Here is a 26,708-nt window from a genome sequence, read left to right on the forward strand (position 1 = left end):
GTGAGTAGTTTCCACTCTCGTCTGCTTAAGGTCACTTGTCCGAAGGTTCAAATAACACCAGTCACGAGTGGTCACATCATCATCATCATCATCATTATCTGACGAGACATCGTCTTCCTCACCTGTACTGGCTTTTTGTTTAATTTTTTTTTTTTTTTGTTACAACTTTTTGCAGACCAAACTTGGGCTAAACACGCTACGGGAATATTCGGGCCATTAAGAAGTAAGAATTACGATGGACAGAGAACAGAGAATAATATTTTGAATAATTTTTATTTTTGACCTAATTGGATTTTTTAATCCGCAGAAAATTTTAATTAAATATTTAAATTATTTAAAAAAATATAAAATAAATTTTTTTTTGGTTTTAAAAATATTCGATAAAAAATTTTGATATAAGTTTTAATATTTAAAGTAAATCCTTTTTTTTTAAACACTAAATTTTTACTTAAATATAAAAAAGAAAAAATTGAAATGAATTTTTTGAACTAGAAAAAATTTTATCGCCTTATTTATGGATAATAAAAAAAAATAACGTAACAGAGAAATTATATAAATCTCTAGTGATTCTAAACTTTCGTCTGAATTAACACATTAATTTTTTTTCTTAAGGCCTTTAGAATAATAAAATTAAAAAATATTATTTTTACAGTAAAAGTAACAAGCGTAATAATTTTTTGTTCCGGAAAAACAGTATTTTATTATTGCACTAACCGATTAAAAAACTCGTTAAAATTACACTGTTAAAAATAAAAAAGTAATTTTTTTTTAATATTATGTCCGGTAATAAATTTATTAAAAAAAATTTTCTATCTTTATGAATTATAAAAATTTCTAATTTTATTGATAATTTTGCAAGTTTATTTTACAAAAGTTTGATTTTTTCTTAACTAAATTTTAAATCAAATGTATAAAAAAATAAATAAAATCAATAAATAGACATTGTAATATTACAATGCATTCGTAATTAAATTTTTTTTAATTCAATATTTAATTTAAAAATATTTTTGCATCCTAAAAAAATTTAATAAATTTTTAATATGGTAGAAAATCAGAATTTTAATATTAGAGAAGCTTTTAACGTCCATAAAAAAAAAATCTAGAGTATTAAACCAGCAAAAAATCTAGTAAACAATCTCAAAGAATAGTTAGTGAGTTAACTCGAACATAAACGACTTTAAAATATAAATGACTACCATTCCGTTAATAATTACCAGTAATTATAATAACAGGCATAAATATATCTACCACAAATTACAGCAAAAGAAAACTGGACATAGTTGATAGGATTGCAAGGAGAAATAATGAATAAAATGAATTAAAATGAAAATTAAAATCAATGGCCCCAATTGTCCATCAGGAGCATTCGGACATTTGCTCTCCTATTGACACACTTTTAGCGGCATGGCGTAACACACAACTGAACCATCAGCGATTCTCAACTAAACATGCGTTTAATGAAACCACCATCGCGTTGACCGCTTTTTCGAGTAGTAGTCGTCGTTAATCCGGAATTCCAACAACAACTTAAACATACATGTATGTACATACATAATATGAGTGAAGGAAAAGGAGATGTAGCTACACACGGCTTTAAAAGTCCGTACAGATATATAAAATACGGGCGTATCCACCAGTTGAGACTCTCGATCGGCTAACGGTTCCGTACCTCTTTCTTTTTATCTTATTATTTTTTCTCTTATCCTCCATCGTCTGCCTTAATCGCAATATCCATTCACTTAAGCCTGACTTTGGGCCAATTTTTCCTCCAGCCGTGAAAACTCCGCGATCTTCCCGCCTCAAATCGCCGAGCTCAAATCAAAAGCTTCAATTTAAAATTAACCAATCTTTAATCAATTCAAGATAATAATTACAATTGATTAATAAATAATAAAAATATAAATATGAGACGCAAAAATGAATGACCCAGTGTGACCTCAATGGAGTGCAGACTGTCAACCGGTCCACGATAAAAAAGTTGGAAAAATATATCCAACCGGTTCGAATTCTCGGTACAATCGCGACACACTATCAAAGAAACCAACGACCTTTACGGTGATTTTTTTCAGTCGCACATCGCACACTAAATACTTAATATACATGCGAGTCATCAGACTCTGCCTCGTATCGTCTTACTTTTTATTTTTCTTTGCTATGCAGCTAAATTGCGCTATCATGTATCATGCATATGCCGATTTTGACGGAATCGCGACATGATCAATTCGAGAATAGATCTACGGGATTGCCTTCGCAACCGTTAATATATTTATTGTTTTTTTTTATGTTGGTATGTGTAACTAGATAACGTGTTTTAGGATCGCATTACGTTTATTTTTTAATTATAAATATACGAGTTAATATAGAAGGTTGAGATAGTCGCATGATCCGAGTTTTGTTTTTATCTAGCGGCTCATCAAAGCTCATTTATCATTTGTCATTAGGCTTTTTTTTTTTTTACTTTCAATTATTATTTAAAAATGTATGTCATATTTTAAAAAATTTCCACAAAAATTTAAATTTTCTGTGACCTTAAATTTTTACAATCAATTAAAATTAATATTGTTTTTTTTTTTTTTTTTTTTTTTTATTAAATAATGAATTTTGTTAAAATGCACTGTATTTTTTTAAATATTGACATTTTTAAAGATATAAGCTCATCCTGATGGAAAACTCATCAAGAGCTTTCATTTGAGTACCCACATCAATTTTTCATATATTTATATATATTATATATATATATGTATATATAAAGAATATATGAAAAATCCATGTGGGTACTCAAATGAAAGGTCTCGATAAGCGTAATGTAATTTTAAAAAAAATGTATTATTTTTTTGAAGTATACATTTTTTTTTTATGGTTTATAAACAAAGAAAAATTTAAAAATGATCAATTTAATTTTTAAAACACGTAAAAATTAAAAACCAGAGACTCAATTGATCAATGACTTTCAAAAGAGTCTTTCTCCAGCAAAACGAAGAACGAAAAAATCGAATAAAAATATCAATGATCTTTACCTTGTTACCCTCGAAATAAATAAATAAAACCTGCTTGGCTTGCTATGAATATCATCCAAGATAAGTATAATGAAAAAAAAGTCTTAAAAAACAATGACCAAGAAATATTAAAAAGTTATGTTTCATTGTTGAGCATAAACTTTTACCAGAATATTATAATATATGTTTAAACTGCTCACCAGTCAAGGATGAGTTCACGCAAGTTAGGATTTTTGCGTGTAGTAACACACATAAAAAGTGTGCCTGTCTTGTTCGCGCGTAAGCACGCTTTCCATCAGCTGCTGCTGGCTGAAACGCACTTTTATTAATTGCTCTGGCCAACTTTTCTTCACATACTCAAGTAATCGGAATCTATCTACTGGAACTTAGCTACACACATATATAAATAAATATATTTACCGAGTTGGTAGTACTCTGAAAATTTTAAATAAAATTATTTAAAGTAAACATTAAAAAGATTAACAGGCTTAAAGCCAATGTACCTGACAGTCGGCAGCCTTTAATTAGTTTAATAAACTTTTAGATCCTCAGTTAGATTCATTTAAATTCCAAAAGGTTGTTGACTTATTAAAAATCGTTAGATTTTTTTTTTTTTCAGGCCAGCTTGCACTTATGAGTTTTGCTAATTTCCTATAAGTCACAATCATTTCCTGTTTAAGATAAGAGTAGATATGGATATGGATTTATCATAAGGCTTATAAGGTATGAGATATTATATGGATGCATGTTGTGCTGTAGTAGTGAAGCACTACTAACGTGCTGGTTTTATGAGCGATATTAGATTGACCCGGGGTAAACGGAGCGTGAATAATAGCTCGCTCGACGACTTATATGTTAAACTACTCTCTTTAAGCGATTAATTTTATCTTATTTATAATGTGTAGGTCTCCGTGAGCCGCCGATACGGCGAGTAAGAAACATTAGAGTATGATAGATGAACGAGCTTCTACAATCAGGTATCAGTGATTCAAGTACTCCGGTGGTATCATTTGTCATGCGAGTACTGTATGCTAACAAGTAGTGTGTGTATATCAGACAAAGAACTGCTTTGATTTTTCAACAATCTTTTATAAGCTTCGAATCTATCTATAGATGTGACGGAATCTTAGAACTCGATTTTTGAGCACTCTACGTTTTAATATTTTTATAAATTATAGTTTTAAAAAGTACTAAATAAATAATTGTTTGACAAGGTTAAAATCACGGATTAATAAAAAAATAAACTAAAAAGTATAAAATTATTTTTAAATAATAATAGAGAGATTGACAAAAAAATTAATTTTATCGTAAAAATGCGAGAGATGCTTGATGTCAATTTTCGTAAATATTTTATTGAAATACATTGATTAAAATAAAGTCATTATAAAAATATTTTTAAAAACTCCACGCTTATTTTACAACAAAATAAATTTTTTTTTAATCACTCTATTCTTATTTTTAATGAAAATTAAGTGAGCGGACATTTAAAAATTATTAGAATTTTTTTTTATTGAAAAAATGTATAAAAATTAATAAAATATTTTTTTTGGAAAAAATTTGAACTGTAAGTGCAATTTAAAAAAAATTTTTTAGTTCTAATTTAATACATGAAACAAAATTATCACTCGATTTTTATTTTAAATTGATTAAAAATTATTTTCTACTTTTTAATTCGGTTATTTTTTTTTTAATTATTATTTATTTGAGCCTGAGAACGGTAAAGAACAGTTTTTAAAATATTCAATAATTTATTAATTTTAAATTTAGATTTTCTAGCCTTAGCAGGTACATAAAAAAATAGTATGTAAATAACAAAAACCGTAAACTTGTGCTGGAATTTTCAAGCAGCAGATACAAAGTTTACACTCGCCAGAAAAATCAGCTGGCTGTGTAATTTACAGTGCCTTGTTCATTCAATTCAAACTCGTATACATCTTTGGTACTTTCACTTGGCTCGTACTTGTAAGCGCAAAAAGCCTTCTAATGTGTGACCTGATTATTCGCCGGTTTTTATAATCGTGATAAATCACGTTAAGTGACACTGCAAATTTCGGGCGCTGAAAAATTTAAGGACGTTAAATTATTTATATTTATTTTGGCGAACTTTTTTCTTTCTTACCTTGACAGCAGCCTTTAGAAGTGTTCAAAGTGTTGGAGAGGCTCGAGCCATGTCTTGTCATTGATAAATTTAGTGGATTTTTTTTTAAGTTCCATTAATTAATTTATCAAAATTTATTTTATAAAAACAAGGTTATTTTTTTTTTTTTTATAAATAAAAATTTACTTGAAATTTTATTATTTATTTTAATTAATTTTTGAAGACAAAAATTTTTTAATATAAAAATCCTTACAATAATTAATTATTCCCACGAAAGTTTGATTAATTTATCAATTTTCTAAATTTTAATCGCTTAATTATTAAATAAAAAAAATTAATCAAGACTAACAGAAGATCTTTGTTCCACAATCTCCGTACAAAGATATCATTGTCCATTTAATTCTATCCAACAAAGAATTGTTTAAACTTCTGACATATCATTTATAATTAATATCTGTCTTTTACAAAACCTAAATTACATCACAAGCAGAAATATAACAAGATTGCAAGGTACTTCCTGAATAATTTTAGTGCAAAAAATTTCTTGGGTCATTCCGAGCCATTTTTACGTGGGTTATTCAATAAACAGTAATTTATTAAGACCTGTAATCAAGATCTAGCTTTTTTCTTTCATTATTTAATATATAAAATAAAAGTTTATCTAGATACGAGGTCTTTCCTGTATCTAGATGTATCATTCGCTAAAAAAAGTTCTACTCAATCTGACTTGATCTCAATTATTAAATTATTAATGATGCATTTAATTTTATCAAGATTTAACTTTTGATCTAAATTATTATTTCAATTTTTTTTTTATTTTAACATTTAATTAAATTAAAATATCAAATGTTTTTTTTTTTTCAATTTTTTAAAAATTACAATTAAAGTTTATTAAAATTTTTCTTACTTACAAATTCTTTATTTTTAATTTTAGTAAATTCTAAAGTTCACTTAAAAATAATTATTACGCGTGAATTAATCGAAAATATATGATTATATAGATTTAATGAGTGTAACAAGTGAATTGAAAGCATAAATTTAATCGCAGTAATTAAATTTCACAGTAAAAGTATTTTTTTAAAATAAAACTAAATTACCCGAAGGTTAGAAAATCGTGCGGGGATTCAGACTTGAGATTAAAAAAGTCAATGAGTAGTTATACTTAGCTAATAAGTAGATTTGTTCAGAGATGGAAACATTTAAATATTGATATTTCAGGCGCTGATAGAACAGAATTTTCTCACGCTCAAGTTCTACGGGAGTAATGGATGTAATTATTTAAAAAGACTATTGCAATAAGTCTTGCTGGATTACAAATCAATAAAAATGTTTAGTATAAAATATTAATATAATAAAGAGGTAATATTTATAATTAAATTATTATTTGTCACACCATTAATTTAAAAAAGGAAAATTTTATTTATTTTATATCAATTTTTAAAAAATATTCAAACTAAAAGACACGTGATAGATTTTTTTTTTTTTTATTTTAAACAAATTAGTATCAAAAATATTAAAAAAAAAAAAAAAAAAAAAAATTGATTTATATTTTAAAAAAATTTAATTTAAATTTCTTCAATCAAAATTTATTAAAAAATAATTTTTTTTTTTTTCATTTTTTGCACTGATAGAAGGATTTATTAACTACTAGCTGTTACCCGCCCGCTTTGCTGGGCGTTTACAGAATTGTATTTATACGCGTAATCCCTTTTGAAGTCAGAATTCGAGAAAAGCTATTTCTAGCTGAATTTAACATCATATGTGAATTTATTTTGTTATTAATACGCTGAAAAATATGTAACCTTGAAATTATTAAAATATTTTTAACCGAGAACACCATTTTAAACAAATAAATTTTCTTGAGTCAATAGAAAAATTATTGCCTCAAGGATAATTTCTGGGCAACAATTGATATCGCGACATGTTAAATGCGTAAGAATTATGAGGTAGATGTGTAGGAGGAGGTGGGTAGATCAAAAGTATTTTCAAATTCAAGGTTTGCAGGAGCTAAAGCTCGGATATTAAAAATCTTAATTGTTAACACCTACCCCCGCAATCCATATTATAAGTAGGCTATTATAAAATCCGCTCTTATAGCATTCCTACATCACATACAAAAGATTCTTACCACATTTAAAACCTGTAGAAGCTATAGCTTGGAAATTAAAAATCTTAATTGTTAACACCCACCCCTGCAATCCATTTTGAGAGTAGGTTGTTATAAAATTCGCTCTTACATCATTTTGAAATCACTTATAGAAGATTCCTACCAAATTTGAGAACGATGGGAGTTATAGCTTGAAAATTAAAAATTTTCATTGTTAATAGCCACCCCGCAACCCTTTATGGGGGTGAGATATCGTGAAATTTGTTCATAGATAATTTCAACATCTCTTACCAAAGATTCCTACCAAATTTGGAGTCGATAGGATTAATAGTTTAAAAACGGGAATTTTTCATTCTTAACGCCCCTGCAAACCCCTTTGGGGGAGAAATTTCTTAAAATTCGTTCTTAGCTGACCTCTACATGGTAAAAGTAATATTCCTACGAAATTTCAAGTCTCTAGGTCTTTTAGTTCCAGAGATATCGTGATGAGTCAATCTACCTATAGAACAGCTCCTATATTTTTCATTGTTAACGCTCCCGCAAGTTCCTTTGGGGATGGAATTTCTGAAAATTTGTTCTTAGCTGACCTCTACATGGTAAAAGTAATATCCCTACTAAATTTGAAGTCGATGGGAGTTATAGCTTGAAAATTAAAAATTTTCATTGTTAACAGCCACCCCGCAACCTCTTATGGGGGTGAGGTATCGTAAAATTCGTTCATAGATTATTTTTACATCTCTTACAAAAGATTCCTACCAAATTTAGAGTCGATAGGAGCTATAGCTTGAAAATTAAAAATTTTCATTGTTAAAAGCCACCCCCGCAACCCTCTGGGGGGGGGGTGAGATATCGTAAAATTCATTCATAGATTATTTCTACATCTCTTACAGGAGATTTCTACCAAATTTGGAGTCGATAGGACCTTTAGCTTGAAAATTAAAAATTTTCATTGTTAAAAGCCACCCCCGCAACCCCCCCTTGTGGGTGGAATTCCGTAAAATCCGTTCTTAGCTGACCTCTACTCGGCGAAAGGAATATTCCTACCAAATTTCAAGTTTCTAGGTCTGATGGTTCCCGAGATATCGTGATGAGTGACTATATAGATAGGAATCTCTTATATATATATAGATTAATAATTTATTTAATTTTAATAAATATTTTTTAACATCAAATAAATATTTATTCAATTTTATGATGTTAAAAAATCATTAATTAACAGTTAATAAAGCTTATTAAATACAAACAAATTTTTTTATTAGTGTAAAATCTTCATAAAAATTTTAATTTTTCTAAATAGCGGTTAAAATAAAAAAAACCACTATTTTTACCTCTAAAATCCTGTCACCATTATTTTCATATCCGTTATTTATCATATCAGGAGTTGTAGTTGATACACAGCAGTATCATTGAACGTTGAACATAAAGAACGACTCGAGAGTAAGCCTGGACGGAGTTCATACTTTATACTGGTCTGAAATAAATTCCTCGAGCATGGGAACCAGTCCGATTTCCGTTACGCAGCGGAAGAAAGATACGCGGAGTCACATTGAGCGTACAAGTCTACTCTAAAGACAGAGTACCTAGTTGTCAGTATTATTTCTCGTAATATTCTTACAGTGTGTATTAATAATCGGGTTTCCCGATTAACCACTAATGTAGCACAGGATAATGAGCGTGATAAAGGATTTGCGGACACGCGTATCCCGGTGCCAGTCCAGGCGTATGATAGTCCTCATCGTCTTATTGTCGAAGACGGTCTCTTGATTACGTAAAGGAGAACGAGATAAATCATAGACGTTGGGGTCCTGTGGATAACATTTATTATATGATCACCGTGCAAGAATATCTATTCGTGCTGTGTGTTACATAATAAATAAATGTATAGAGATGTATGTAAGGAATACTATGCAGACAAGAGGTGACGAGAAATATGTTACATTTACTTGTAAAGTAGGAGACGAGTCTTGCATTAAATATTATCCATTGACATTATGTCTTATGAAAGAAAATAATAATATTAATATTATAACAAATATCAGGCTCATTATTATTATTAATGGTATTTATTTACTAAATATTCTTTTGGAATCTATTCCTATGGTAATTTTAGTGTTTTTGCCTCGCCTTTAAGCTTACCAAATGCCAAAACGCGATTGCGCTATAATTAAATGTAAATTTTTAGTTACTAAAACGTTACGTTATAATTTTTTTTATCAAATCATCTGTAATTTTAAATGTTTATTTTTTGCAATATCAATTTACTTTGGAATTTTAAAACATTTTTTTTTTTGGTCTAGTATTTTTTTTTTTTTTTTTTTTTTAGTTATGCATGCAAAAAAATTATTGAATAATTTAAATTTAATAATTTTTGCGTCACGCATACTGAATTTTTTTTAAGTCAAATTATTATTTACTAGCATCCTTGCAGGCATTATGTGACTGTCGTAATTTGTGAACTATATTAAATATAATAATATATATAAAAAATATAATAAATAAAATTTTGCTTTATTAAATAATGATTTTTGTTAAATTGCACTGTACTATCTTAAATATTGACTTTTCAAAAAATATAAGCTCATCCTGATGTTACTCAAGTCAAGAGCTTTCATTTGAGTACCCACATGCATTTTTCATATATTTTATATATATACAAATATATAAAAAATATAAATATATGAAAAATTGATGTGGGTACTCAAATGAAAGGTCTCGATGAGTGTAACATCAGGATGAGCTTATATCTTGAAAAATGTCAATAGTTCACAAGATACAAGGTCATTTCTTAAAGAAAATGTTCTTATAATTTTTTTATCTTCAATATTTTATTCGAAATAATAATAACAATCTCGACTTGAAATTTTATTATTATTAATGTCAATGTTAATTATTACCTGATAAATAAAGAGCAATAATAAAAAAAAATATTTCAACACAAAATAAAAAAAAAAAAACAAGTTTCACAAACAATTTAAAAATTACATGTTATATGAGATGCTCGATATATTAATTGACACGTATTGATCAAAAAATCATTGCTTAATAATTATAGACTGACAGGTGGAATTTTATAATTAAATAGATAAAATGGGTTATTGTGAGGAGTGTTATTTGTTATTTCGAGCATTATTGAAGTTAATTATTGAAGAATGATTGATATAAGGTTTGTATTGTGCAAAGTTATGTTATAATCCTGCTGCAAGTACAATTAAAATTGAAATCGAAGTTAAATAAATGAAATTTCGCAAGCCGCGTCGTTGCGCGACGGGTAAAAACAACATTTATGTACTTAACGCGTGAAAAATGTTATGTAACATTCGGAATAATTATGGTAATAATAAGCGAAGAATAGATTGAGATTTTGATGCATTAATAATAAGCCAGGATGTAAATCCGGGCTTGCGAAAATAAAATTATTCATATATTATTAATTACGATATATTTTTGAATGTACTTACTACAACTTTATTATTTTTATCATCGGTATTTGTAATTTAAAATTATTTTTTTGCAATCACTGGAATTGTTGAATTAAATAACTTTCGAAGTTGCCAATAGAGTTCAAGATTCTTTGTTTTATATTTTTATAAAATGTGATAAATATTTTTTTTTAATCAATTAACAAATTAAAATAAATTATTTAAAAAAAAATGTTAATTAATAAAATTAAAATTAAAATCTAATCTATAATAAAAATTATTTCTCTTAAAATTTGACTAAAAATTTTTTTTGGTCTATTTTTATTAATTTTGAATTTCATTATTATTATTAATAAAAATGTATCAATAAAATTTTTAAACAATGCACTAAATAAAATAATAAATGATCTGCTTTCGTGAGAGCAAATAATCCGTTAATGCGTCGTTGTCGTTGTGACATTTTCCTTACACATAATATCAAGGCATACACCAATTTACATTGCATTTGCATCTTATTAATTCGAATTCACCCGACATGATACCTAAGCTCTCTAGCTAGTTTGCAATCATTGAACTTATTTATGACCATTACTAAATTCAAATTATTAATCATTTTCATAATTATTATCCATTTTTTTCTGTTGCCATAAAAAAAAAAAAAAAAAAAAAAAAAAAAAAAAAAAAAAAAGCGAAAGGAATAGAAAGGAATGTAATGAGTGTAAATAGTCTAATAAATATCGGCTTAGGAAATAAATAAACTGATTTATTCGGTCGTTTGCGATCGATTAACAATTAAAAGAATAAAGTAAATAAATTAATAAATTATTAATAATATAATACTCAGAGGCACACGGTTGATTTCACTGGTCTGGGTTTGGAAGTAACTGATAGTGTCTTGAGTTGTTATTTGCTCCCGATTCCAATGAATTTTCACCTTGCATTATACACACTTTTTACTCTTTTCTCAGTGCAACAGCTTATTGCAGCTCGTGGTAAACTTTCGCCCGCGAACTCACTAAATAGGAGAAAGAGAGAGAGATGATACGCTGGAGAGTGTTTGTTAGCAGGTTATCAAGTGTCGTATCGTATTTATTGTTGTTATTATTTTAAAAGCGTCATTCAATTCAATCGCCACTCCTTTTCTCTTTAAACTCCCACACATTTATAATTTATAATAAATATAAATTTATAATTACAGAGGTTTATTTTAAATAGAGTATGTACGTATATAGAATTTGTTCTTTTAATTGTTATCTTATTCGTCTTTTTATTGGTATACATTAATGCAATTATTTAATTTATTTAAAAGAAAATTGTTGAAAAAATTTACAGAAATTTTTTTTCTTGGGTTATTGAACTTTTTTTTTTTATTTTAATTTAATCTTAACACCCCCCACATTACACTCATCGAGACCTTTCATTTGAGTACCCACATCAATTTTTCATATATTTATATTTTTTATATATTTGTATATATATAAAATATATGAAAAATGCATGTGGGTATTCAAATGAAAGCTCTTGATGAGAGTATCATCAGAATGAGCTTATATCTTTAAAAAAGTCAATAGTTAAGATAGTACAGTGCAATTTAACAAAATTAATTATTTAATAAAAAAAAAATGTTTTATTTTAATTGATTGTAAATTTTATAAAAATCAGCACTTTTAAAATTTTTTATTTTATTTTAAAAATTCAATTTTAATAAAAAAATGATATAAATTTTATATTAATTATCTCAATAAAAAAATGTTATATCTAATCGAGGTCAACTTTATTTTTGACACAAATTTACTGTAGATCCAAATAATAAATAAACTTTACTATAAAAGTATATAAGCCTGTTAATTCATTGTAATTTTAGTGTCGAATATTTTGACAAGCATAGAAAATAATAATTATTATTGAAAGTAGCTAAATTATTCGATAGTATAATAATATAAATGATTCTTTGATGGAGATCAAATTAAAAAAATAACAGCTTGAGATAACTAAAAATAATGATAATGCGAAAATACTCCAGATTGTGGTCAAGAGTCGACTTTCAACAGTTAAGCCGATGAAAGCAGTTTACCTATATATTATAATCATCTATATATTCTATATCATTTATTACTCCAATTTTACCTCTCAGTAGAAGAAATAAAAAGTAAAAATATAAATAAACGCGAAAGCGAGTGTAGCGTATATTATTTTAACCGCAAGACAAACAAGCGCTAAACGAGGAAGAAAGTATTATTATTTAGTAATTATTTTAACGATTTAAATAAACATTTTTATGCTACCGTAGTAACAAGATAATTGCAATTGTAATACTCAGATTGTTTATTATATTTACTTTATTGATATCAATTATATTACGCCATTAAGTTACGATAATTTAGCGTTATTACCTGTTACTCATTATTATTTTATTACATATCCTGTTATTTATTTCAATATTTACAGTAAAACCCCTGTGTTGATTAATTGATGATTTAAAAAAATGTTGAGTGGCTGGAAGAGAAGGTATTTATTTTAAAACTTGGTTTGAATGAAAAAAAATAATAAATATTTAATTTTTTCAATATTTAAAAAAATTTTTATAAATTTTTAATCATAATTAGTCAATTGATTTATCAAAAAAATAAATTAAAAATCTGTATTACTATTAAAATATTTAGGCTCTGTTTTTACATAAATGTTTTATAAATTTTGTTGGTAATTTTTTAAAAATAAATCTCTTGAAAGATAAATAAAAATTTAAGAAACTAAAATAAAATTATTTTGATTTAATAATTTATTCTGATAATTAATCTTAAAAATTTATTAAAGTCTCTCACTTGAGTCGTTTTCATACGACAAGCCTAAAAAAATTAATGTTGAAAATTTCGACAGTTATTCTGATAATATTTGACATAAAACCCGATTTTTCAATTATTAATAAAATAATTAGCGAGTGATGGAAAAATAAAAAATATTAATTTGTTTAATTTTTACGCCTAAAATTTCATAAATTTTTTAATATTTTAAACAGTAAAATTTTTTATTGATTTTAAATAAAATAAAAATATAAATTATTCAATAAATTAAAGCCGATAAAAATTGCAATGTTAATTAAACTGCCTTTTTTTATTTTTCTCGAAAGAAGTAAATTTTTTTCTCGAAAGGACGGTTGAACAGAAACGCTTCCTGAGGTATCCGAAATTCAGGTTATCTGAAGCAATTGTTGCTAAATCTTTTTATTGTACCAAACGATCGAGCTGTGACCGCACGAAGGTGTTGCGAAATCGGAATTAATAAAACACCGATTAATAAAAACGTCGATGACCCTCGCTACCGAAAAAGTCCAAACAAATGAGCTCCAACTGGCCATATATGTAAATATTAAACACACATGTGTATATTGAACACATAAACACAGCATAAACCAAGATCGAAGACTTTATCAAGCCTGAATTTAAATAGTGTGTATAAGGTTGAAGATGTCGACCATCTGAAGAGTTTCTGAGAGATCGTCAAGTAGCACGCACTGACCTAGGATCTTTTAGGCCGGTTCTTTCGTTCAGATTTCCATTTAAATTTATATTCATACAAATTATAAATATGTACTATCGAATTCAATAGATTACGGCTTAACGATTGCTATCAATTTTGTATTATATATTATATATATTATTGTAATGTTAAGTTAAGTTACAATATAAGATCAACGCATAACTGGTACAAAGTATTTACTTGCGATAGGAAAGTGATCAATGATCAGGTTTAAGATATAGCTCTTATCTAGGTCATTCCCGTATCGTTGATCCCACGTCTATTTTTATTTTCATTATCCATTATTTATTTTATTGCAAATTAATAAAATCTCCTTGCGTAATAATTCAATTGAAGTTTGTGTTTTATACGCTTGAATTTAGAATTCAAAGAGGAGTTTTATTGAGTTATTATTTAAAATTTTAAACAGGCATTCTCTTGGTGTCGGCTTGGACATTTAAACCGTTGCTCGGATACCGTTATTGGGTCATTTGGCTCCTGGATTTGGTGTAACGAGATCAATTACATGACCTCCTATCACCTTGTCAATCATTTTGCTAGTTTAGTACATTCGTTTATTTATTTATTTATTTTTTTTTTTTTCATTATTTAGTCTAGAATATTTTACAAGTTAATTTAAAAAGTTTTTTTTTTATTTTTTAAATATTCTCTATTTTTTAAACAATCAATTTTATGAACTTTACATAAAGGACCTTTGTAATAACGCGTTAAAAAGCATCATTTAAAAAATATAAATTAATTTAAAAAATAATAATTAAGCGACAAGTTTTATTAATTTATATTTCCCCGAAAAAAATGTTAAAAAATTTTGCGTCTAAAAATTTTGTGTTAATTTAAAATAAAAAATGTTAAATTTACACATTAAAGTGTTAAATATTTAAAATAAAACTTTTTTGAAACAATGACACAAAATTTTTTACTGTGTAAGAAAAAAAATTTTTTTTATTGAAATAAAAGCGAAAAAAAAATAAAATAGTCATTCAAAATGAATCACCCTAATAAATATAAATAAATAAATAAATAAATATGTAAGAGGACCAACGACCCTGCTAGTCTATCTAGCGTGGTAGTATTTATCTGCGTGCATTAGAGTAAAGCCATGAATAATGAAAAATTACATGATATAGACGCATTAAACTGTATGTAGTACGCTCACTCACTCTTTACACTGACACACACAGCTTGTTCATGACGGGATTAGCAATATCTTCTTCTACCTTCTCCGAGATATAATACTGAGTACTGTACTCAGTTATAGTTACTCTGGACTTATTTAAAAAGGCGACGTCGAACGCAGATACCTTTGCGGTATGCTCGGGAACGAAGAATAGTTACATTAATTTCTTCTTCTTCCTCTTGTTTCTTTCTTTTTGTTATTCTTCTTGCAATATAGTTCTACTAGTATAGTATACAGTATGCTCTTAGCGAATATGTCTACGAAGGTTTGCTGAGAAAGATAAAACCCGTTCTTTGCTAAAATGGACGTGGCTTATGTTCACGACAACAACGGCTTTGATAATTATTATAATTATATTATTTCCAAGTATTTATAGTTTAACCATAATAATTTTTAAATTAAAATTGATACAATTTAATTTATAATTACAACTCTAAAAAATTTTCTATTTCAATTTTTTTTCGAATAAATAAATTAATTAATTAATCGAATTATTGGAATAAATTATAATAATTTTATAGAGAAATCTAAACCTGTAAATTTGCATTTATTTGCCGGTTAATTTTAAGAGAAATTACTTATGCAAATAAATTTTTTGTTATTCAGTCAAATGCAGTGATTACTTTTTTTTTTAACAATAGAACAGAGTTGGCACCACCAATTGCCCTGGTATTTTGATTAAACGGTGAAATTGAGGACTTTTGAACGACAAAAAGATTAATGGAAGAGTTTATTACCGTAAATTTTTGATGAAGAATAGAAAGACTCGGGCTTGAGATATTTTTATAACATTATAACATCTGTAATTTAACGTTACTTGGATATAAGAGTATTTATGATGCGAGACAAGTAGACGATTATGACACGGCACTAATAAAGTTTAACTAGCTTGTACAGTTTAACATTTTTCTGACTCGCTGACCTGCATTTTTAATTAAGTGTCAATCGGAGTCAAAATAGTTGTAAGGAGGACCGCTTATTTTATTATTGTTGGGTGCGACAGTTAGCATTGTTTTTGTTTAATGGGAATATCAACTTGAAGAAAATTTTTCAATAAAAATTTTTTTTGAAATTTCATTTTTATTATAAAATTATTTTTTAATTAATTTGTAAAAAATTCTTTGTCTTTTGAATGGTATTAAGTGTCTTGATCCTTCGACAAAATATCCCCGAGAAATTATTCCTATGACAAAAAAACCCCGACAAGCTACCAAAAAATAAAAAAAAAATTTTTTTTTTCAATGATTTTAATTCTAAAAAATGTAAATTGACTTTAAATAATTTTATTAATTTTTTTAACTATATTATATGTATACTAATAGTAGTATAAAGTACTGATGCAATAAATAAAATAGTAGATCGTGAGATCGAGTTAAACATAACGATTTAACAGAGAATGTTTTTCTAATATAATCTCAATTACTGTTAGTTTGTAATCAAATAATTCCATCTCCATCAGGATCAAATAGAATAAAATAAAATATTGTAGCAGGAGGGAGAGCTTTCGGTCTTATCTAGTTGTACTTGTAGCTGTAGCTGCATAGATTAGTACAGCTTCATAAGATAGAAGGGGCTTGTTCCAATAGATGTTTGGCGCGCGCAATATAGTAGTCTTTCGATTTGTCTCAAGTCTTACGAAGAATTCAGACATTCGTTTTATTGTGCATTAATTAACGTGGCTAATAAAAATAAGTCGGTGATTAGTGATCAAGATCCGATTGAAGAAAGTTGTTAAGGTTGATGCTGATGATAATTATTGGGAATCGGTAGGTAATAGCAGAGGGCATTCAGAAAAATTTCGATCGGTTGAGAAAGTGATGGTTTTTTTAGCTTCTAGCCAGCATGTTAGAGGTTGTAGAAATTAAATGGTAGATCTGTGTGTATGTATCGGTTGTCAATCTCAGAGGATGGATCGATCGAAATCTCGATAAATGAGTAGGCTGGACAAAACATCCGGCAGGCAATTATTCCGAGGCTGGACAGCTCATAATAGATGACTTGCTTACGAGCACGAGTCTTAAATGCTTGCTATCAATCGGGTAAGACGTGCTTTTATTTATGGAAATCGGTTTTTATTTTGGTGTGGGAGGAATAAATTCTATGATAGATCTTTTTTGGTTTTTTACTATTTTGAAGATTGCTAGTTATTGTAAAAATTTTTTAAAATTAATTTTTAATAAGTGGGAATTTTTTCTTGCTTTGTCGGAGCTCAGTCCTAAAAAATATTGGAAAAATTTATTCCAATTTTGTAATAAAAATTTTTCGGTAATTAATTTTTATAATTTTTTTTAGTCTGTAGTATATAATTAAATAATTAGTATTTAATAAGAGTTAAATAATTACAAGTGTGTATATTTATTTTTTAAATATAATTTTTTAGTTGGAGAATTTTTAGAATCTTAAATAATTTAGGGTAGCATCCTGGATAATAGCTTTTGTCATTTTTTATAACAACTATTACCATTTAAATTACAAATATTACTTTAAATAATTCCTGATCAAAATTATAAAACTAACAAATTTTTTTTTTTATTCTTTTACTATTTTAAATTATTATTTACATCAGTTTAATTTTAAATAAAAAACAACCACTTGTTTATTTATTTACTTGAAAAAATTGAACATATTACCAAAACTCGGCCTTCTAAAAATATTTTCTCCATACTGATGCTTAATTTATTCAATATTTCGTTTAATAAATCCAAATAAATAAATAACCATCTAATCCGTGACACAATCACAGAAAATCTGAGAATACTGCATAAATGTATACTGATCAAAGTCTTTAATAAATTTTCCAAAACTTTGATTTCATGACAGATAACTTTACCAACAAAGAAAAAAAAAAATACTATTAATTATACTCGTAAGTATAAGTAATTTCTCGTGGGAGGCCTAGATTATCAAATCCATTCATTGGAATACATAATAACCACAAACTGTAATAAAATAAAAATATTTACTCAAGTTTTTTTTTTTTTTTTTTTTTGTATTTATGTACGTTAATTTTTTACGTAACCGGGAGCATTGACAAAGAAAAAGAAAATAACAGAAATTAGAGTGCGTATAAATGAATTAACAGATACAAGTCGAGCATACTTTCGACTTTCTATACTATTAACGCACTAAGTACGTGACATCTAAAGTCTAATGCTAATAATAATGATAATGATAATGATAATAAAAAACCGAAAAGTTGGACTACGAAACTTCGGCCCGATATTGTGCAAGTGTCTATTAGCCGTAACACATCTCGATCTCCCCACTTTGGGCGGACTAAACATTTATAATTCATCTGTCTGATAGCAACAGTTCGGACGAATAATAAAAATTGCGTAATCTTCATCTTTCTCTATTGTAGATAGCGGTGTTGCAACAAAACTTGATGACCGGATAGAATTTTGCGCAAACTCTAAACTTTTTTATGATCAGATTAGATGAAGAGAATTTATAATACTGCACAGAAAAAAAAAATTTATTTAACTCAGAAAGAAAAATTTTTGAATCAAGTAAAATTTACTTGAATCAAAAAAAATTTTTTAGTTTAAGAATTTTTGTATTTAAATCAAGAAAATTAAGTTCTTTAAATTATTTACTTGATTTAAAGAGATACAAGTACCCTTCTAAATTAATTTTTTTCTATAAAAGTTACCCTTAGAATTTTTTTGCATGAAATTTTTTCTGTTGCAGTAAATTTTTTTTTGTGTAAAATTAGCCGACGTTTTTAATTTTGTGACTTTCTTTAATTTATTAAATTATAACTAAAAAATATTTTTTAAAAATTACACTGACAGTTTTTAAAATTTTTTTACAAATTTAATTTTTTTATTAAAAAAATTTTGAATAAATACTTTTAGAATTTAATTTTTTAAATTATGTAACATTTGTTCTGGCTAACAATTATTAATGCATACTAATTAATAATAATGTTTTGGTTTCAGTTGCGATGAGGATGAACATGATAACTTGCTCATGTGCGCAACCATCACCAACCGAATGTCGAGAATTACGTGCTTATGACGGAAGAATAATTACGAGTAATGAAATAGTAGCTGCGATAGTAATTGAAAAAAATAAAGCCTGCAATAATAAAGGAGTAGACGGGAATGACCATGACGAGTGTGGCTGTTGGGCCGGCTAGCCTCGGAGCGCCCTCAGCGATGCTTGGTCCAAAGAGATATCTTCAGCAGGGCAACACTTCTAATTCATCATCACCCACACCTAATAAGGTTTGTTATATATTAGCAGTTAGAAGTTATTAACGCTATTTGTTAGTTAACACTCGGCTCTTTAATTGAGACTAAACATTTTGTATTAGCCTTTTAATTGTAAGTGCTGGTAATTTGTCTTTATAATTTACTAGAGGCTTTAATAATTTATGATTAATAATTTTTAATTATTAAACATTTTATTTTTCATTTAAAATATTTTTTTTTATCTATAAAAAATTTTAAAATAAAAAAAATTGAGTCTTTAAATTTTAATTAAATTAATTAAATGATAAATGTTAAAGTATTTTATTTGTATATAAATTCTAGTTTTATATTTCAAAATAATTTATAAACATTGAGACATTTAATTTTAATTAAATGTAATTATAAAAACAATGACAGCAATTACCATAATAACAATAATTAGAAAATTTTTAAGTAATAAAAATATAATGGATTAGATTTCTTCCTAAAACAATGTATCTGCTAAAATTCAATGTCGTTGCAAAACAAACAAGTGTATAAATTTTTCCAAGCTCTTTTAGTGATTTCACGTGAAAGCGTAGCTCGTTATGCTACACGATTATCTCGAGCGATTAATTGGCACGTTGCTTATTACGCAACACGATGAATGTACGCCGACCTATCGTCGATCTAGATATTATTCAATTTATTCATTTAATTTAGCTCTTTATCACTATTCTAATTGAAGCTCCATTCACAAATTGATTATATTTATTATTATCATCATCAAAGAAATTATATATGTTATTCATATAACACATATCGCAGAAATTTTTTTTCTTATTTGGGTATGTCAATATTTGATAAAAATTAAAATTAGAAAAAGAAATAAATAGTAACAATTATAATTTTTTGAGTTTTAATAAATTAAATAATCATAATAATAATAATAATAATTAGCAACCTGCAGTGACTATACAATTACCAATATTTACGAATTATGAATAAGAAAACTTTGGCTTGATAATTTTTTTTTTTTTTATAATCACACTAATAGTTTGGGTAGTTTTTAAATAAATTTTAAAAATAATGGCGCTATCTCAGGATCAATTACAAATAATTTAATAAATAAATGTGACCGAAAAAAATTATAGAACCAAAAAACGATCAATAATTCTTCCAAAAAATTAACTTGGAAAATTTACTATTAAAAAAAATTTATAAAACCAAAAAATAAATTAAACTGTAAAAATTTATTTAAAAATAATAATATACTCGTCAAAAAATTTTCCTTTCTCTAGCAATTATTTAAATCATAAATAACTATCGCTAAAAAATATCAAACCTAATTTACGATAAAGATAAATCCGTTATTAAATTTTTCTTAGTCTCTTATTTATTTATAAATTAATCTTTGACATATAACCACATTCATGTGTAGAAAATAAAATAAATAAATAAACAAATTTTGTTTATCGCTAATAATCGATTTTTGCTTGAAATTTTTTAAATATTATGTTTATTTTTAAATTTGAATTTTCATTATTGTTATATTTTTTTTTTTTGTTAAAGGTGATGTTGAAAACGAAAGTGTATTTATCATATAAAGTAATGCGTAAAGTAGTTTAGGTTCGAAAGTCAAGTATATAATAATGAATATACCCAACAATCCTGATGAAACAAAGTAGACAACTACACAATTTGTTTTTTTTTTTTTTTTTAATTTATTTTTTTTTAAAGATCACTGTAATTTTTAATGTTACTCACTTATTTATGTAATACAACATATATAATACAAAATAATGCTTAGTTAGTAATAGTACTTGAACTATTGCATGGCGAGAAGAAAAACAAGTTTTTATAGAGTTTTAAATTCTGAAATTGAAACGATTTATGAAGGACGTTTATTTGATGACGAGATTCTGTTACTTGGTTTCAACTTTCTACAATAATTATAATTATTCTATAAAATTCCGTTTTTTAGGCGTTCAATTACACCTTTAACAAAGAAGATAAAAAATTGTACATAGTAAAATAATAATAATTAGTATTATTACTAAATTTAAAAGGACTTGCAAACTTGTGTTGCGTGGAAAATGGGGAAAGGTTGTAAAAATAAGGTATTAAAGAAACTAAAATTAAGAAATTTGATACGAGGGTTTTTTATTTTATTTTTCTAAATTTACATTTAACGTCTTTAGTTACGTACGCGGATGGTGTTGTGTAACTCGCGAGTTTATACAGTCTACGGCAAATCAACCACCGTGACCCTCGGGATCGCGCAAGGATGAGTGAAAATGCGACACTCATCGTCATCGTAATCATAATCACAATTAACTTTATATTAAAGTAATTTCATTAAACGCTTCCGGTAAGATCACTGAAAATTAAATGAAATAATGGAATTTTTTAATTTGTTTTCTAAATCTGAGAAAATTTTTACATAACTTAAGTTTATTTTATTTAAATAAAATTTCCACAGAAAATATATATATTTTTAATATCAATTTTTTTTTTGCTTATTCATATATAAATATTTTTAATTAAATTGACTAACATGAATAAAATTTTTGTTTAAAGTTTATAAATATGTACTTAAATTTTTTTATATAATTATTAAGCAGATCCAAGTACCCCCCCTAGTGTAAAGAATGTCTACAAAAAATCATACGTAGAAATACTTTTAAATTCAATTAAAATCTTTTTTTTTTTTAAATATTCCGGAAAAATACTGTTTTTTAATTTTTTTATTAATTATTAGGCTATGTAGATTAAATTTACAAATTTTCGGGAAGTTTTAAAAATTTAACTTCGCGTGGATCTCCTTAATATTTTATTTTTATTAAAAAAATCGCTTTAAGCTATACTATTAATATATTTTTACTAAAAAAAAATATTATAAATTTTAATATTAATTTTTTTCCATAAAAATTGCCCTAAGAATTTTTTTTGCATAATATTTTTTTTGTTTTAAAAAAAATAGGCTTAGATATTAAAAATAAAATCTGTAATAATTATTACCTGAAATAATACCCTTAAAAAATTCTTCCCCTCAACCTAGTATTACCCTTTTTAATCGTCTCACCGGGATGTGAGCAATAGTATCCTCTTAATAATCTGTTGATGTTAATTTTATCGTATCTATTAAATCCTCGCTTACATTATCTCCGTAAAAGTACAGAGTAGAGATACGAGCGTACTTTTTCCCTAGTAAAGTTTAAAGCAGAGTGCGGTGCAATGTTCCGGGCTGAAGATGTGTGAGATTACTATAAGATAAAAGATAGAATTAAAAAAAAATTTTAAAAGTGCAGTATAATGAAAATGAATAAAAAGTTTTATGTACTAAAAAATATAGAATTACATACTAGTGCTCTCGACGCGAGACGGAGCAATGTGACGTGCTCCAGTCTCTGGTAGTGTGAGTATGAGAACAAGTATGAGTATGAGAATTCGCTGATTAAGTATACGGAACATATTAGACGGTTACAAGCGCATCTGTGTCTTATAGCGCATAAGTATGCTCTTATATGCTGAATAGTTAGTACTGGTAATAGTTTAGGTTCTTTAACTTCAGCTTTGGCTTTAGCTTTGGCTTTGGCTCTACTCGTGCAGTTGAGAGCATAAAAGTAGAATGGAGAGCAGAGCTTAGCGAGAGCAATTGGCAACAGGTATATGGACTGATGATGAAGAGAAATATGCGGGCGTCGTTTACAACCATTAAATAAAAGTAAATTACACGGAAGTCGTACTAAAAGTCAATAACCGATGGTAATTTACGGGCTCCTTTTTTTTTTGTTTAAGAAATGAGGATATCATCTGAATATTTATTAATAAGAATTATAATTACTGTTATTATTATCAATAAGCTGCTAAAGTAATATAAAAGTTATAGTAATGGTTGGTAATTATTGTAATTTATAGGGCCGGGTTATTAATGCTCTTATTAATTATTGAATTATGTGCGACTCAGACTGATCTTTTATTTGGTTCGTTTTTGCTCGGCAGGGAGGTTAATTAAAATGTTTCATTTTAATTTGATATTGTTGATAGTTGTGATAAATTAGATTTTTTTTTTTTTTTTTTTTTTAAATAGTCGAGACTTGTTGAGTTATTGAAATTTTTTAAAAAAAAAATTATAATTAATGATTCAAATTCTTGCTGGTGATTAAAATCTTTATTTTTCAATTACGGCTTTCTTATTGGTTCTAAAAAAAATTATAAGATATTTTTTTTTAGAAAATTAAATTTTTAACAATTTATAATTCAAAAATATTATCAAAAATTTATTAAAATTTAACAGTATTAATTTTTGCTTTAAAATTAAGGCAAAAATCCTGACACAAATTACTAATGAAGGAATTAAAGAAAATTAATGTTGAAAATTTAAATCTCTCCCGAAAATATTTAAAATAAAACCCGATTTTTAAACCATCAATAAAATATTTTGTAATTGATGAAAAATAAAAAATCGGAAGGAAGCAATTTTATTTATTACTTATTATTATTACTTTAAGTAAGAATAAATTTTCCTCTATTTTCTTAATCATATAGAAGAGCAAGATAGTAATTATTAATTTTTTAACAAACAATAAAAACTGACTCATCAGCGATCGCACTTCCTCAAAGTAAAATAATATAGTTAGCGTTGAATTACAATTTGATCCCCGGAGTAAATGCACCGTATCCATTCAGTGCAGTGTATTTACATCGTGTGAAATTTATACGATGCAAGGTATCAATTAGACGTGAAATGGAATTTAACTTTCCCCGATCCTTGACGTACGATCCCCAAGAGAAGATGATTGCTCCGATTTATTTATATTTTATTAGTGCACCTTTACATCTCCATCTCCACTTGAAACTCAATACAATCTTTACTTGTAAATATCGTGCATTATATATTATATATTATTATTTCTCAACTCAAAAAAATAAGGATGAGCTTGTTTTCTTCAGAGATGACGCTGCTGAAAATAAAAAAGAAGAAACAAAAATATAAATTATAAATTATAACGGATCGTTGTAATAAAATTTGGGCGTACATTACAAAGAAAAGTCATTGTCATTAAAATAAATATAACTTTTATTTATTCCTCTGGGAATAATATTGAAGAAGCTTTCTCTTGTCTTCTTCTCAATTCTCAATTATTTACATTTTTGATGTTGGAATTTTAAATTTATAATTTTTTAATTTGAAACGTAAAACCACGTGCTTGCTCTGAGCCCGTATGACTTTTTTGTACAATCTGTGGTGTATTATATCTGGTGTTATATCCGTAGAGCTGTGAATTAGCTTGCCGTCTCACCTGCGTGATGAGCAAAAGTAAGTCTTGGGACAATGGGCGGTCTCTCTGGACTTCCGGTTTCACGATTAGCACGTATACGTACAAGAGCACAGGATCGTTGCACTCAGATACTTATATCATGTTTTAAGCTTATATTCTCACTCATTCAATATCCTTTACTGAAGACAAATATTATTGTTATTTTTAATTATATCTATAATTAAAAAATTACCTTGTATCTTGTGAAATATTGACATTTTTAAAAATATAAGCTCACCCCGACATTACACTCATCGAGACCTTTCATTTGAGTACCCACATCAATTTTTCATATATTTATATATATATTATATAAATGAATATGTGAAAAATATATGAAAATGCATGTGGGTACTCAAATGAAAGCTCTTGATGAGTGTAACATCAAGATGAGCTTAAATTAAAAAAAAAGTCAATATTTAAGAAAGTACAGTGCAATTTAACAAAATTCATTATTTAATAAAGCAAAATTTTATTTATTTATCGTTCACACAGTGAATGCAAGTTGCTAGTAATTAATTTATCACTTAAAAAATTATTTTTTCTTGTCACACTCATTTTTTATTATTATTATTTTTTATAATTTTATTCATTCAACAGGTGTCCAAAATTTGACTAAAAAAAAAACATAAATTCTAAAAGAAAGAAAAATCCTATAAGTCTACCTATCGAACGTGACTTACAAGCTCACACGTGTCTATAAATTTATCCGTCAAATAATATATAATTACAAATTACCAATTTAAAATTTACAACATACTTATATATAATACACATCGATTTTTCATAACAAAGAATAAAATACTAAGACAAAAAAAAAAAAAAAAAAAAAAAAAAAAAAAAAAAAAAGTAAATTTATTTTTGAAGAAACAATTTTTATTAAACACTAAAAAGTTTATATGCATTCAAATTATCATAGGTAACGTCTAATTTATTGTTAGTCGAGATCAATTAACATATATCACGATTATAAAATATGTCTTTTGAGAAAGTATCGAGCACGCAGGTAGAATTATATTTTTATTTGTATATTGTAGTACTGTAAGATTCTATGCAGCAGTATACCGTTTGTATGGCCTATTTTTCCTCAAATAATTTCTCTCATTCAATGCTACACATTTTTTTCCACGAATTACTACCAATTATTTATTATTAAAAAAATTATTTCTTAAACTTTTCCAATTTTTTTCTTAGTCATTAATTTTTCATTTAAGTCATTATTATTATTTTTTAAAAATGTAAAATTAATAAATTACAGTATGAAAAAAATTAAAAAATCGTAAGAATAATAATAAACTAAAATAGATATACAAAAATAAAAAAAAAAATCAAGAATTGTGTTTAGTAAACTAGAGTTCGATGTCCGTTAGTAAATGATCACACCTGTCTACACATGACGCAGGTGTATAGTTCTCCGTTACGCGAGCATAAGGACAGAGTGTTTACAAAAGTGGACATTAAGGAATTTCTCGGGTTTTAAATAATATCCGAGTCATTAGCGGCTCTGACGTGAACTACTATTCTATCCACTCTAAACAGTCTCTAGAGACGGGCTTTTTTTTTTTTTTTTTTTTTTTTTTATATTTAGAATTAAACTGACTAGAGGATTAAAATTAATTCAAAACCCACCAGATAAAGGAATAACTGTCTTAATTAAAATTCGGAGGATCTGGTTTTATTTGTATTACAGATCCATTATAAATTATTATAATTATCAAGCCAGTTACCCGGTAACTAATTAGTACTTGTGATGGCGACACTGTTAGATTGAGTAAACGGCACTAAATATCCGGGATACGAAGATTCATAATGGAAACAGATTATCTAGTTTTTAGTTTTTACTTATTCAGACTTTTTTCGAGATTTTAGTAATTG

General features: G+C 26.6%; 1 protein-coding gene across 2 annotated transcripts in view; it reads left to right on the forward strand.

Moving 5' to 3' along the window:
• Rhogef64c (Rho guanine nucleotide exchange factor at 64C) overlaps positions 1-26,708 on the forward strand; it is a 142,448-nt gene that overhangs the window by 93,685 nt on the left and 22,055 nt on the right. For both annotated transcript variants that reach the window (XM_074256129.1, XM_074256128.1), the window contains exon 2: positions 19,276-19,563. In XM_074256129.1, the coding sequence (XP_074112230.1) occupies positions 19,441-19,563 (123 nt within the window). In that variant the 5' untranslated portion in view covers positions 19,276-19,440. The remainder of the gene's footprint in view (positions 1-19,275; positions 19,564-26,708) is intronic.

Source organism: Cotesia typhae, unplaced genomic scaffold, assembly GCF_013202065.1.
Source record: "Cotesia typhae breed Kobodo isofemale line unplaced genomic scaffold, CoteBio_Ctyphae scaffold_152, whole genome shotgun sequence".
NCBI classification, from domain to species: Eukaryota; Metazoa; Arthropoda; class Insecta; order Hymenoptera; family Braconidae; genus Cotesia; species Cotesia typhae.